General features: G+C 36.2%; 1 protein-coding gene across 3 annotated transcripts; it reads right to left on the reverse strand.

Annotated features, from left to right (window-relative positions):
* Window positions 1-8041: 8041 nt before the first annotated feature.
* Window positions 8042-11834, reverse strand: LOC118053867 (methyl-CpG-binding domain-containing protein 7). Of its 3 annotated transcripts, none has more exons than XM_035065270.2 (5): window positions 11574-11834; window positions 10291-10398; window positions 9989-10102; window positions 9045-9197; window positions 8042-8786 (listed from the first exon to the last, which is right to left on the reverse strand). In XM_035065270.2, the coding sequence occupies exons 1-5, from the start codon at window positions 11718-11720 to the stop codon at window positions 8568-8570; spliced, it is 741 nt and encodes a 246-aa protein (XP_034921161.1). In that variant the 5' UTR covers window positions 11721-11834; the 3' UTR covers window positions 8042-8567. The 3 variants fall into 3 exon arrangements, with proteins under 3 accessions (XP_034921161.1, XP_073267427.1, XP_034921162.1); XM_035065271.2 differs by having other exon boundaries at window positions 8046-8786; window positions 9045-9167; XM_073411326.1 differs by lacking the exon at window positions 9045-9197 and having other exon boundaries at window positions 8043-8786.
* Between the last annotated feature and the right edge of the window lie 356 nt (window positions 11835-12190).

The raw sequence follows: 12190 nt of genomic DNA on the forward strand, positions 1-12190 counted from the left end.
TGAACCCCTGCATCTCAGCACCATTTACACATTGGTCCTTGGGTTTTAATTTTGCAATTTTGACCCCAAACTTTAATATTTCTTCAATTAAGTCCATGCTTTAATTAATTTAATTAAATCCAAGTCCAATTAAGCCTCAAAACTTATCGATTCTCCAATTAAACCCTTAATTGGATTAATTAAATTAATTCCAAGCTTAATTAAGTCTCAAAACTTATCAATTCTCCAATTAAACCCTTAATTGGATTAATTAAATTAATTCCAAGCTCAATTAAGTCTCAAAAACTTATCAATTCTCCAATTAAACCCTTAATTGGATTAATTGAATTAATTTCAAGCTTAATTAGATTAATTTCAAAGTTTAATTAAACACAAAAACTTCCAATCATTTTTCCATTAACCCAAATTTTAATTCATTCATCATTTATTTAATTTTACTTATTTTTTCATTATCATCATTTTTTTTAGCATTTTTAGTAAATAAAATAATAATAATTAAAATAAAAATGGTCAAAAATTGGGTTATGACAGTTGCCCCCTCTTTATAATATTTACTATGCAAAGATATTGGAAATTTTCATTTTTCTTTAGCTTTGTGTAGTAAATTTATAAAGAAAAGTAGATAGAGAAAGAACCTTTTTTTTTTTCTTGAAAACTTAGAAAATAGTAGATTGACACACGACCTTTACAGAGAGATGTAGAAATCAAGAAACAAGTCATTTGGAAGACGAACCACTTTTTTTGTTTTTTTGTTTTTTTTTTAATTTTTAATTTTTTTGTTTATTGTTTTTTTAGTCTTTTTTTTGTTTTTAGAAGTGGTCTCATTGTAATGGGTGACCTACCCAAGTAAAAAAAAAAAAAGGAAAATGAGGGCTCGAAGGCGCACTCAAAAGAATGTGAGGGCTCAAAGGCGCTAAAAAAAGGAAAGCGAGTGCTCAAAGACACTCAAAAAGGAAAGCGGGTGCTCAAAGGCACTCCAAAAGGAAAGTGAGGGCTCAAAGGCGCTCCAAAAGGAAAACGAGTGCTCAGAGGCACTGGTGCTCAAAGGCACTTGAAGGGAAAAGCGAGTGCTCAGAGGCACTGGTGCTCAAAGGCACTTGAAGGGAAAGTGAGTGCTCAGAGGCACTTGAAGGGTAAAACGAGTACTCAGAGCCACTTGAAGGGAAAAGCGGGTGCTCAGAGGCACTGGTGCTCAAAGGCACTTGAAGGGAAAAGGGAGTGCTCAGAGGCACTGGTGCTCAAAGGCACTTAAAGAGGAAGCGAGTGCTCAGAGGCACTGGTGCTCAAAGGCACTTGAAGGAAAAGGGAGTGCTCAGAGGCACTGGTGCTCAAAGGCACTTGAAGGGAAAAATGAGTGCTCAGAGGCACTGGTGCTCAAAGGCGCTCGAAGAGGCAAACGAGTGCTCAAAGGCGCTCGAAGAGGAAAGGGAGTGCTCAAAGGCACTCGAAGTGGAAAACGAGGGCTTAGAGGCACTAAAAAAGGAAGGCGAGTGCTTAAAGGATGAAAGGAAAGCGCGGAGATTTTTCTAGATGGCCTAATTCTCATGGGCGGCCTGCCCGGGATGAAAAATTCTCAAAAGTAAAAAAATTTCAACAACAATTTCAATCTTTGGCCATTTCAAGTTGGCCTTCCACTCGATGGATTCAGCCATAAATTTCTCATACAAAATTTGTGAAACTCATTGTCCAATGTCTCAAATTTTAGATGATATGCATGCATCTTTACCTGTTTTGAAATATAGGCCCCCATTTCTTCTTAGTCTTCTCGTTGCTTAACTGATGAGGACTTGCCATCTCTGATTTGGGTCATCTTTGTCGCTTGGCTTCTAGCCCACTCGAGTTGGCCCATGTAAGTCTATTTCCAAATTTATTTGCACAACTTAGCATTTGTGGTGCCCATCATGACCCACTTATTTGCTGAAGATTTCTGACTCGTCAAATAATTTGAGAGGACTTATTCATTGCCCCTCATTTCACTGATAAGAACATTCGGTGTCACTTGCTGAAAGGATTAAATTGTCTTTCGTAAACCAAAATGCCCCCTTGTCTTGATGTAGGAAATATTCCTCTCTTTTTTTTAGAAGAGAAAATACAATGTTGCCCCCTTGTACTGGTCATTGCCCCTAAGTGTGCTTTGCCAACGACTTAGATAAATAATGGTTTTGAAAGACCATTCTCTCATTTCTCTTTTTGTTCATTTTGGTGAAGGAATATGGGTCTAGAATGAATCTTGAAATCTTGATCTTGCATTTTAAAAACAAAAATTATTTCGATGTGAATCTAAAACAATTTGCTTTTGAAATCTTGCAACTCCTTGGTTATTTTCTTTCTCGGAAAAGAGGGTATTTGCTCTTGTGTTTGGCAATGAGATCTTCAGTGAAAAATACATCATGAGATGACCTTTTGTTTCAAAGTGAAGGGCTCGAGAAAAAGCTCAAGGTTTTGTATGAGAAAAATTTGTCTCTTTTTAAATCATTCATTTTTATCAGCATGAATAATAATAAGTAGTTTATTCTTGATGTCATGAATCTTATGAAAAAGTATTCTTTGCATTTTGAGAGCATTGTTTATTGTTCTAGGTCACTTGCATGCTTGATTAGAAAGGACTTCTACAGGCACGTAACGTAGGCTAAGGTTCTTGGCTATGAAAGAAAAGGATTCATAAGGCTCAAAGAGTGTTTCAGGGTTTCAAAGACTGAGGATCACTATCAACAATTGGACTTTTGACGTCATTCCTATTTTCTTTTGCCGCACTTCTTTGATTTGCTGCTTCTTTTTTTTATTGCTTCGCTAGGGCATACTCATTTTATCTTGGATGTCACTTTTCTAGTGATTTGGGAATGCCCCCTAGCATTTGAGTTTCTTGAGCTCTTACGCCTTTTTGGCTGTCTCACGGCTTTTTCTCCTTTCTCTTTTAAATTTTCTCTTGCCCCCCAGTGTGGGGTGTGATCCTAGTCGGGATTTTTTTCATGAAAGAAAAATTATTCAGGCTCAAAAAGGGATCGCAAGGGATGTACTTATTTCAGAACGTGAAAGGAATAACAAAGATGGCCTTTCCTCATTTCAAGCGCAAGCAGTTAAGATCAATAAACTTTGACCTCATCCAGTATGATTGTTTGGTCTTTGCAAAGATGCATTTCATGAGTCATGAGTAAAGAGTTCACTACATACCATTATTCATACATTTAAAAACATACAATTCAAGAGTCATAGGGTAAGGGCGTTTATTCATTTCTTTTTTCTTTTTTTTTTTTCTTTTTTTTTTCTTTTTTTTTTTTGGTTTATAATTTAGTTACCTCAATGATGGAGTTGCTTGATTCAATTTTTGAAAGAACATCAAATTATTTTTGAAATCAAAATACCAGATCAATTTTTCAAAACTCTAATAGGGAAATGAATTTTGGTACAAGAGATGAATTGCGTCTATGAGATCACGCGAGGCTTCAAAGGTGTATTCGTGAGTCCTTATAAGAAAACTCTCTTAAGAAGATGAATAATGATTGGTCGCAAACACAATTGAATGAGAAACTCATTATTTCATTGAAGCTTTGGAAAAGAAGTTTAACAACAAAGAACTTATGCCAACATGAATATTGGCACGATAACACATAAAAGGGCTAAACATTTAGTGATCATTTATTGGAATTTTCAGGAATCTTTCAATGATTCATTCTTCTTGACAAAGGGCATCTCTTCAACACTTAGTTACAGTCACATGTAGACCATTCTCGACCTACTATCACCATAACTTTATCTTCAAAATAGTTGATTTCTGGGAGTCGGTGTGAAGCAATTAGCTATAGGAATGATAAGTGTCTTGGCAATCACCTTCAGTGAAACCGTTCTTCTTAGTCGGGTTAGCAATATTACCTAACCCAATGGCTTGTTCAATCCTCTCAGCTATAATAACCAGGTCAGTGAAATGTTGTGCAGAGCTTCTAACCAAGTATTCAAAGTACGGAGCTTTAAATGTATTGGAAAATAAATTGATCATCTCTTTTTCCAACATGGGAGGATTAACTTGTGCAGCTACCTCGCTCCATCTCCGGGCATATTCTCTTATGGACTCCTTGTTGTTCTTCTCCATAGCTTGCAAGCTTAACCGATCAGGGCCCATGTCTATATTGAACTTATATTGCCTCATGAAGGCATCAACTAAGTCCTTCCATTTTTTAACCTTGGTATTGTCCAACCGCATATACCAAGTAAGGGCAGCATCACTCAAGCTGTCTTGGAAGAAATGAATCAGCAATTTCTCATCATCAACCACCTCAGCCATTTTGTTGCAGTATGCTTTGAGATGAGTTATAGGGCATTGAGTTCCCGTATATTTAATGAATTCTGGCATCCTAAACTTCTTAGGAATGATTATGTTAGGTACCAAACACATATTAACAGCTTTCACCAAGTCACACAAATGGTTTCCCTCAACTACCCTTATCCTCTCTTCTAGGGCGGTCCATTTTTCCAAATCCTCTTCTTTCAGCATCTTGCCCTTTTGAGATTCTTTCTCGGTAGAATCAATGGTAGACGAAATTCTTGAGGGGTATGCTGGCTGGAAATGCATAGCTTGTTGAAATTCAGATGACATCCTACTTGCCCCCAGATTTTGTGGATCGAAATGAGTTACATGCATATCTTCAGGCTGAGCTATAAGTGTTTCTTTTCCGGATTTATCTCTCAAGGCCTGCTCGAGTAGACTAGTAAGCCTTGCGACTTCTTCCTTAAGATTGTCCACCTCTTTTTGATGTTGGGCTTCCAACTGGGCTCTTTCTTTGTTTTCCATTTGTCTTTTTCTCAAACGAGTGTTATAAATGAGTTTCAATGGGGAACCTATATTTCAACCTGCTAAATGTAAATAATGCAATTATGCAAAAATGCTGAAGCAATAAAAAAAATACATATGAAATGCGGACTTGCCCTTTACGGGGTGACAACCTAATAGAAAGATCCTAATTATTCAGTGCATCAACGGGTTGGTCATTATCTAGTTTCAAAGGGTCTCTCGCATGCTCAGTGATCGTCCATGAAAGGTCGATATGAGGCTTACAAGTAGTGTGAAGATAGAGGCCCTGAGTAATATCAGTTTGGCATATCAACCACTTCCAAGTAAACAATCAAGCGAAAGTTGGATGGTTTCACGAGTCTTACCCAGGCTAAAGCCATTGGGGTACCGTTACTTTCCCACTTATCCTAGGTTGTAAAGTGTGTGCTCTCAAAGTGATGCATGGCAACATAAACAAGGATGCATGCTAAAGCAGTAAATGCAGGAAAAATAAACAAATAAACACAACAAAAAACAAACAAATAAATAAAAAAATAGCAATAATAAGACAAAAGACAAAGCTTAATCCTAAGTCCCCAGTGGAGTCGCCATTCTGTCGCACCCGACATCGCGGCGGCCCTAAAAAATAATTCTCTTGAATTATTATGGAAAAAGAACAGATTTCTGGCATCCGGTTCTTTTAGGAAAAATGTCTCCCCAGTGGAGTCGCCATTCTGTCGCACCCGACATCGCGGCGGCCCTAAAAATTAATGCTCTCTTGAATTATGAAAAAAAGAACAGATTCTGGCATCCGATTCTTTTTAGAAAAAAATGTCTCGTTTGAGGAGTCGCCACCTAGTATTATGGTCACTAGGAACCCTAACTGGTCAACAGAGATTCTATGGTTCGGGATTGGTTACGTAAAAGGAAAGATATTATCACTCCTTAAACGTTCTGCCTAAGGCAAACTGCATTGCTGGTTTTGTCTTAAATTGCTAAATGTTTATTAGTTTATGTTATGATGATTTGTTTAAATATTCCTGACTCTGGCGCCAGTGAATATTTGAGCTCGAATAATTCCAACTCTGGCGTTGGTAAAAATTCGTAGCTACGAAAAAATTAGATTAATGTTTTTTATTCCCTACTCTAGCGCTAGTGAATAAATAAAAAGAAATCTATTTTTTTACGCATGCATATATTTTTTATTTTTTTAGCTAAATAAAATAAAAATACAACGAATAAAAATAATATAAATTTAAACTGGTATTTTTATTCCTGACTCTGGCGTCAGTGAATAAACCAATAAATTTACATTATTTTTATTCATGCATACACATTTTTTATTTTTTTATTTTTTTATTTTTTTATTTTTATTTTTCTATTTTTTCTATTTGTTTTGTATTTTTTGGGGCTGGGCCCAGCTCAGCCCACATGGGGACTGGACTGGGCTGGACCCATTCGGCCCAGTCTAGTCATTGACAGGCAGCAATCACGCGGATCTTATTCACGCGTGTGCATGCACAAGCAGTGAATTAAACAATGAACAGTAAGTGGTGAATTAAAAATGGCTTCAAACAGTAACTACGTGATTATAATTGCAAGATGTAAATGCAGAACTTACCTGGTCTGAAGACGATGGCCAAGGTGTGCTGGCTAGCCGTATTCTCCTATGTTCTCTTTCTGGTTTTCATTTTTTCTTGCTTTCTGGATTTCTTCTTCGTCTCTTTTGCTGTGGCGTCTTCCTGACAAGCTCTGGTTCTGAGACGAAGACGATGGCGATGAAGACGTGAGGTTGCTGGTCGAATCGGACGCTCAAATCTGCTTCGTCTTGTTTTTCTTCTTCATCCTCTCGTCCTTCTTTCTGTCTTTTTATTACTTTTATGGGTTCCTTCATCTGGTTTTTTAGCTTCCGTCCCCCTTGGTGTCTCCTCTGTCTTCTTCTTTCTTTCCAGTCTCCGTCTCCTGCGTCTTATGCCTTTACTTCTTTGTCCGTGAGTTCAGTGGTAAGGGGGGAAGGTGGTGCAACCGTGGTCGCGGCTAGCACTGGAAGAAGGCGATGATGAAGGTGCAGTCTAGCCAAAATTTGCTCTCTCCTCTGTATAATCTCCCTCCCTCTGTACTTTTTTCTTAATCTCCTGTTCGTGGCTTTTCCTTGTGTCTTCCCTCTCTCTGGTTCAGTTTTTTAATTTCGTTTCTTTTTCTCGGTTCATTGTTCCAACCCTCCTCTCTCAACCCCTCGGTTCTGTATTTCCTTTGGGTATTTGTTTTTTTTTTTTTTTCGGGTTTTTCCTCCTCTGTTTCCTTGAGAAGAAACAGAGGAACAAAAGTCTGTTTTGTTCTTCCCCCTCGTCTCAGGTTTTTTCCGTTTCTGTCATTCAAAAAAAAACCCCCCCGGCGTGTATGGACTATCTCTGGCTTTTATAGCCAGAGAACAAAGGCGTTTCTTCAAGCCATAAATTGTGTTAATTGCAGGTGTAACGGTGGGAGCGGCGATGGGCGTCCGTTTTCATTCGGGAAGAAGATGAACAGTTGCGGGAAAACGGCGCCGTTTTGGTGTTTTGTGTTTTCATCCCTGACATTTTCATTTTTACAGTCCAGTCCTTGGGTAAATTGTAATTGAACCCCTGCATCTCAGCACCATTTACACGTTGGTCCTTGGGTTTTAATTTTGCAATTTTGACCCCAAACTTTAATATTTCTTCAATTAAGTCCATGCTTTAATTAATTTAATTAAATCCAAGTCCAATTAAGCCTCAAAACTTATCGATTCTCCAATTAAACCCTTAATTGGATTAATTAAATTAATTCCAAGCTTAATTAAGTCTCAAAACTTATCAATTCTCCAATTAAACCCTTAATTGGATTAATTAAATTAATTTCAAGCTCAATTAAGTCTCAAAAACTTATCAATTCTCCAATTAAACCCTTAATTGGATTAATTGAATTAATTTCAAGCTTAATTAGATTAATTTCAAAGTTTAATTAAACACAAAAACTTCCAATCATTTTTCCATTAACCCAAATTTTAATTCATTCATCATTTATTTAATTTTACTTATTTTTTCATTATCATCATTTTTTTTTAGCATTTTTAGTAAATAAAATAATAATAATTAAAATAAAAATGGTCAAAAAATTGGGTTATGATAATATTAGTGAACATTTCATTGATTATTATACAAGAGCCTACAAATTTATTAAATATTTTTATTATTATTGAAACTTACTTTTCATATGATACTAAATCTTTTACTTAAAAAAAAAAAAAAAACTTGATAAAAAATATTTTTATTTAAAAACACATAATTTTCAATTTATTTTATTAAATATACCCGTCAACTCTTCAATTCATAATTAGGTTTTTTTCATGATATTAAAAAACCACATTAACAACACCTACCTCACATTGTTTTCGTTAAAAATTAACTGTTAATCCTGCCGCAGCAGACAGCTACATAAGCTGGCTAGTCTGAGAATCGAGAATAGATTTCTTTGTTTTTGTCCTTTTTCCCCCTGAATCTGCACATGTTACAGTAACTTTGATTCATTGATCCACAGATCATCAACTCCCTTCCAAACACAAGAAAAAGTTATGGAATCTCATATAACTACAACCATTCAACACTCCAAATGGACAAACTCTAACCCTTTCAGACTGTGAATTTCCAAGCCATTCCACTAGCATACCGTCAGCTGTCCGTCAGCACATCTTTAATTAACCTGTTGATTGTTCAAAAGCCATGGAGCTGATACTGCACAAACCCAGCTATTGTAGGGAGAAGTTACCTGGAGCCTCAGAACATTAAAGTCTGTCAATGATGGAGAACACAAATGTCTCGGACCACTTTTGCTTTATGAATTCCGGGACCAGAGAATCGTCCATGAAAGGATTCCATACAATTCCACCAGGACCACTGAGGACCCATTTTATTTTGGCTGGAATGCTGGAGGGATCTAGCATTGAAGTTTCAACCTTCTTCCTAGAAACATGTTCCTTCTGAGAACTGGAGCTTTTGGAAGGCTGCAAATCATGTATGAAGTATGAACAACCAGTGCTTATTTATATCACGAGTTCAGATTCTAAATTATAAGCTCTACAAAAAAAGGAGAAGGTTTCAATGTCTTGGGCATGGTATGATGGCTGTCAGTAAATTTATTAGATTCTCAGAACCAGAATTATGCCAGTCAAGCACAACATGACAATCTCCAAAAGAATCTTCAACTTTCAGTGATCCAGCCACATTAATATCATCTGTAAAATAAGTCATACTTTACTCACAATAAAATTATCTCCTGCTTTTAGTGCTTCCAGTGTAGCTATGTGCTCTTTACCTTCAGTAAGGTATTTCTCAACAGACCTCAGGGAACGGGACCGCTTCCCAGTTTCCGGCTCAAAGTAGTGCTGCACAACGAAGTAGCATTTTTCATGATTCTAACTTCCACATGCAATTCAGAGGAAATACAAAACTCAGCAACTCCCACTAACAAAAATCTACTTCGCTATATCAATTGAAGAATTGACAAATACACAGGAACTTAACTTACAAAACTATGTATTCAGACAGACAACCACCAACTAAAAGTATATCTCTTTTGTGGAGGGTGGTGTAATAAGATTGAATAGAGCATATTCAGTATTGGAGCAAAAAAACTACCTCTGCGCACTTGATAATTATTTAACACCTCAGTGGATATTTTTACTACATGCATCTATGATCAAGAATCAAAAGGACCGTAGGCTCAAGAGAAGCAATCAATTAAACCAAGACGAGAAATTTAAGAGAACAAGACTATGAGGAACTGGGACCATAGAGATAAGAAATCAATCTGTTTTATTCAACATCATACCCATTGTTACATCATGAATCAGCTTCGTACTCAGTATTAAGAACCAAATAACAAACTTAACAACCTAAAAATATGGAACTCATAGAAGCAATGAGAATAACTGCCACATCATGATAACAATTTATTATTCATCTTGCCAAAAAGCATCCAAACAGTTTCAGGAACTTCTTCCAAGTTTTCTTGTAACATTTAACTTTATCGGGTAGATATTGAAGTTCTGGAGCTTGACTACCACCAATCATCAACAAAGATATTCAGTTTATGCACACTGTTTTAACCCGGAATTCACCAATAGCTTTAACAAGAACATATCAGGATGCCCTTAGCAACAAAGATATGGACTGAAGAAGCAAAAGGTAGGGTCCAAAACAGTACCTTGTCAATAATACCTGCACATTCCATGTTCTTGCGTGGCTTTTTCTCAACAATCCAACCATTAGGCAGATCGAATAACGAGCAGCTTTTGAAAATGTATGGATCAATTTGTATCTGTAGCACCAAATTCCCGTTTATCTTTCTTGCATATTTAATGCTAATGGTCCGATGTAATTCAGACTAAATAGGAAACAAAAATTCCTCTGACATTCAAAAACAAAGTTCCTCTGAAATTTAAAAAACCTTAAGTATTGAGTTACTGATACTCCACAACAGTAAAAAAAGGAAATATTAGAACTCACATTTTTTTTATTGCCAGGTTTAGCACTCTTGGATGTTTCTCCACTCAGGTGTTTCTGAGTAGATATCATCGAACAAAATCGCTGTCCAGTCCCAGGCTCATAGTGATACTGCATATTAAGATGAAAGTTACACTAGTATATGTCTTGGCGTTAGAACAAAGTTCAATGAAGTAATCTTCTGTCATGACGAATACATGCATTTTAAGCAGTATTATAGCGGTAATAGCTAATAATTAGAAGCAGCATAGCTTCAAAATTGAGAAATATATCAATGAAAGGAGACATAGCATAAGAAGTTTCATTGCAAACGACATTGAAATATAAGAGCCGAAGGATAAAAGACAGGACAGATCAGTCTGATGGAAAATTGAGTCCATTATGGATCAAAATGACCATGCAGGTTCGATTATCTGAAATCCAAGGTGCGATTTTAACAAGAATTTTAGTTATCTAGTCATTGTGCCCTACAATAAATGTATGTGTAATGCCTTGAGGTCAGCATTTAAATGGAGTGAGATATATATGTGTTAACAAAAATGGTGCACTGAATGAAGGCAGCCATTTCATCGACCCAACTAATCTGCGGGTGGCATTTGTGCATATGGATTTAAGATTGATGCATTCATTTGGTGCATTGATTTGAAAAAGGGTACTGTTGCTCTTGAATAATTTTTTCATGGATTTCTCTAAGATATGAGACTATATAGTAAAGGAAGCCACATTGGCATTATTAAAAAGGCTTCATTTTGTGCTTTCATACCAGAAAACAAGAAAAGCATCATCAGCATTTTGATGCTTTTCTAATTTACCATTAGAAACTGCGGAAGCTCCAAAAGGGTACTAATCGTTCCGGAAACAGTACCCAAGTTTTCCCAACCTATACTCATCATTCTCAAGTTAACGAGAAACTCAAATCCTCGAGAAGTCCAAATCGCAACCCGTATATCAATTCGAATACTGGCGCACACCAGGCAACCACCACCATAACCATCCACGTTTGCTTAAACACTTCCTATTGGCGTGAAGTTAAAAATAATAAATATATTTTTGAAATTTTCACTATGTTTGCTAATGCTACTTCGTCAGAAAAGTTTTGGGTATAAAGGAGAAGTTCGAACCTAAGATAACTAGACCTCACAGGCGATGGGGAAATGGGTGGCGCTTAAAGACCGGATCACCAATGCATGCATTAATGTAAACACAAATGTAGAAGTACTTTGTTCACACCATCTATGGTAAGCAAAAGCACGGCAAAAGAAAAGGTCGGATCACCAATCAATCACCTTGTCGTTATGGCTACGGCGGTTGCCGCGTTTGCTGCGGCAGCGTCGCACGACGACCCAATCATTTGGGAGTTTGAATTGGTGGTAAATGGTGGTTGATACCTGTAATTCGTTATTTTGATTTTGGGATGAGATTTTCGCGTCCATTGACTCTTGGTGGAAGCTATCTGATTTTAATAAGAAAAGCTTTTGAGGAAATATTTACTTGGGGATTCAAGATTTTAAGATTGTGTGTGTGAGTGTGATTTTAGGTTTCTCAAGATTTTGCCTTTTAACTTTTTTTATTTGTCACTTCTTCGAGCACTTTTCATACTAGCTTGGTGACGGTGGAGCGAGTAACTTTTCATATAATTTTTTGTATTAAAATATATATTAATAATATTTTTTATTTTTTAAAAATTATTTTTAACATCAGCACATCAAAATAATTTAAAAATACTAAAATTATATTAATTTAAATTAAATAAAAAAATAAAAAATTTTAATTTTTTTCAAAAACACTTTTAAAAATCAGAAATAATAGCACTAATAGTGATTGTGGTTGCTGCGTTGCGGGTTGAAGAAAAAATTCCAAGCATTACTAGCATATTTTCTAATAAAAAAATTAATCATAAATT

This window comes from Populus alba, chromosome 9, assembly GCF_005239225.2.
Source record: "Populus alba chromosome 9, ASM523922v2, whole genome shotgun sequence".
Taxonomy (NCBI): domain Eukaryota; kingdom Viridiplantae; phylum Streptophyta; class Magnoliopsida; order Malpighiales; family Salicaceae; genus Populus; species Populus alba.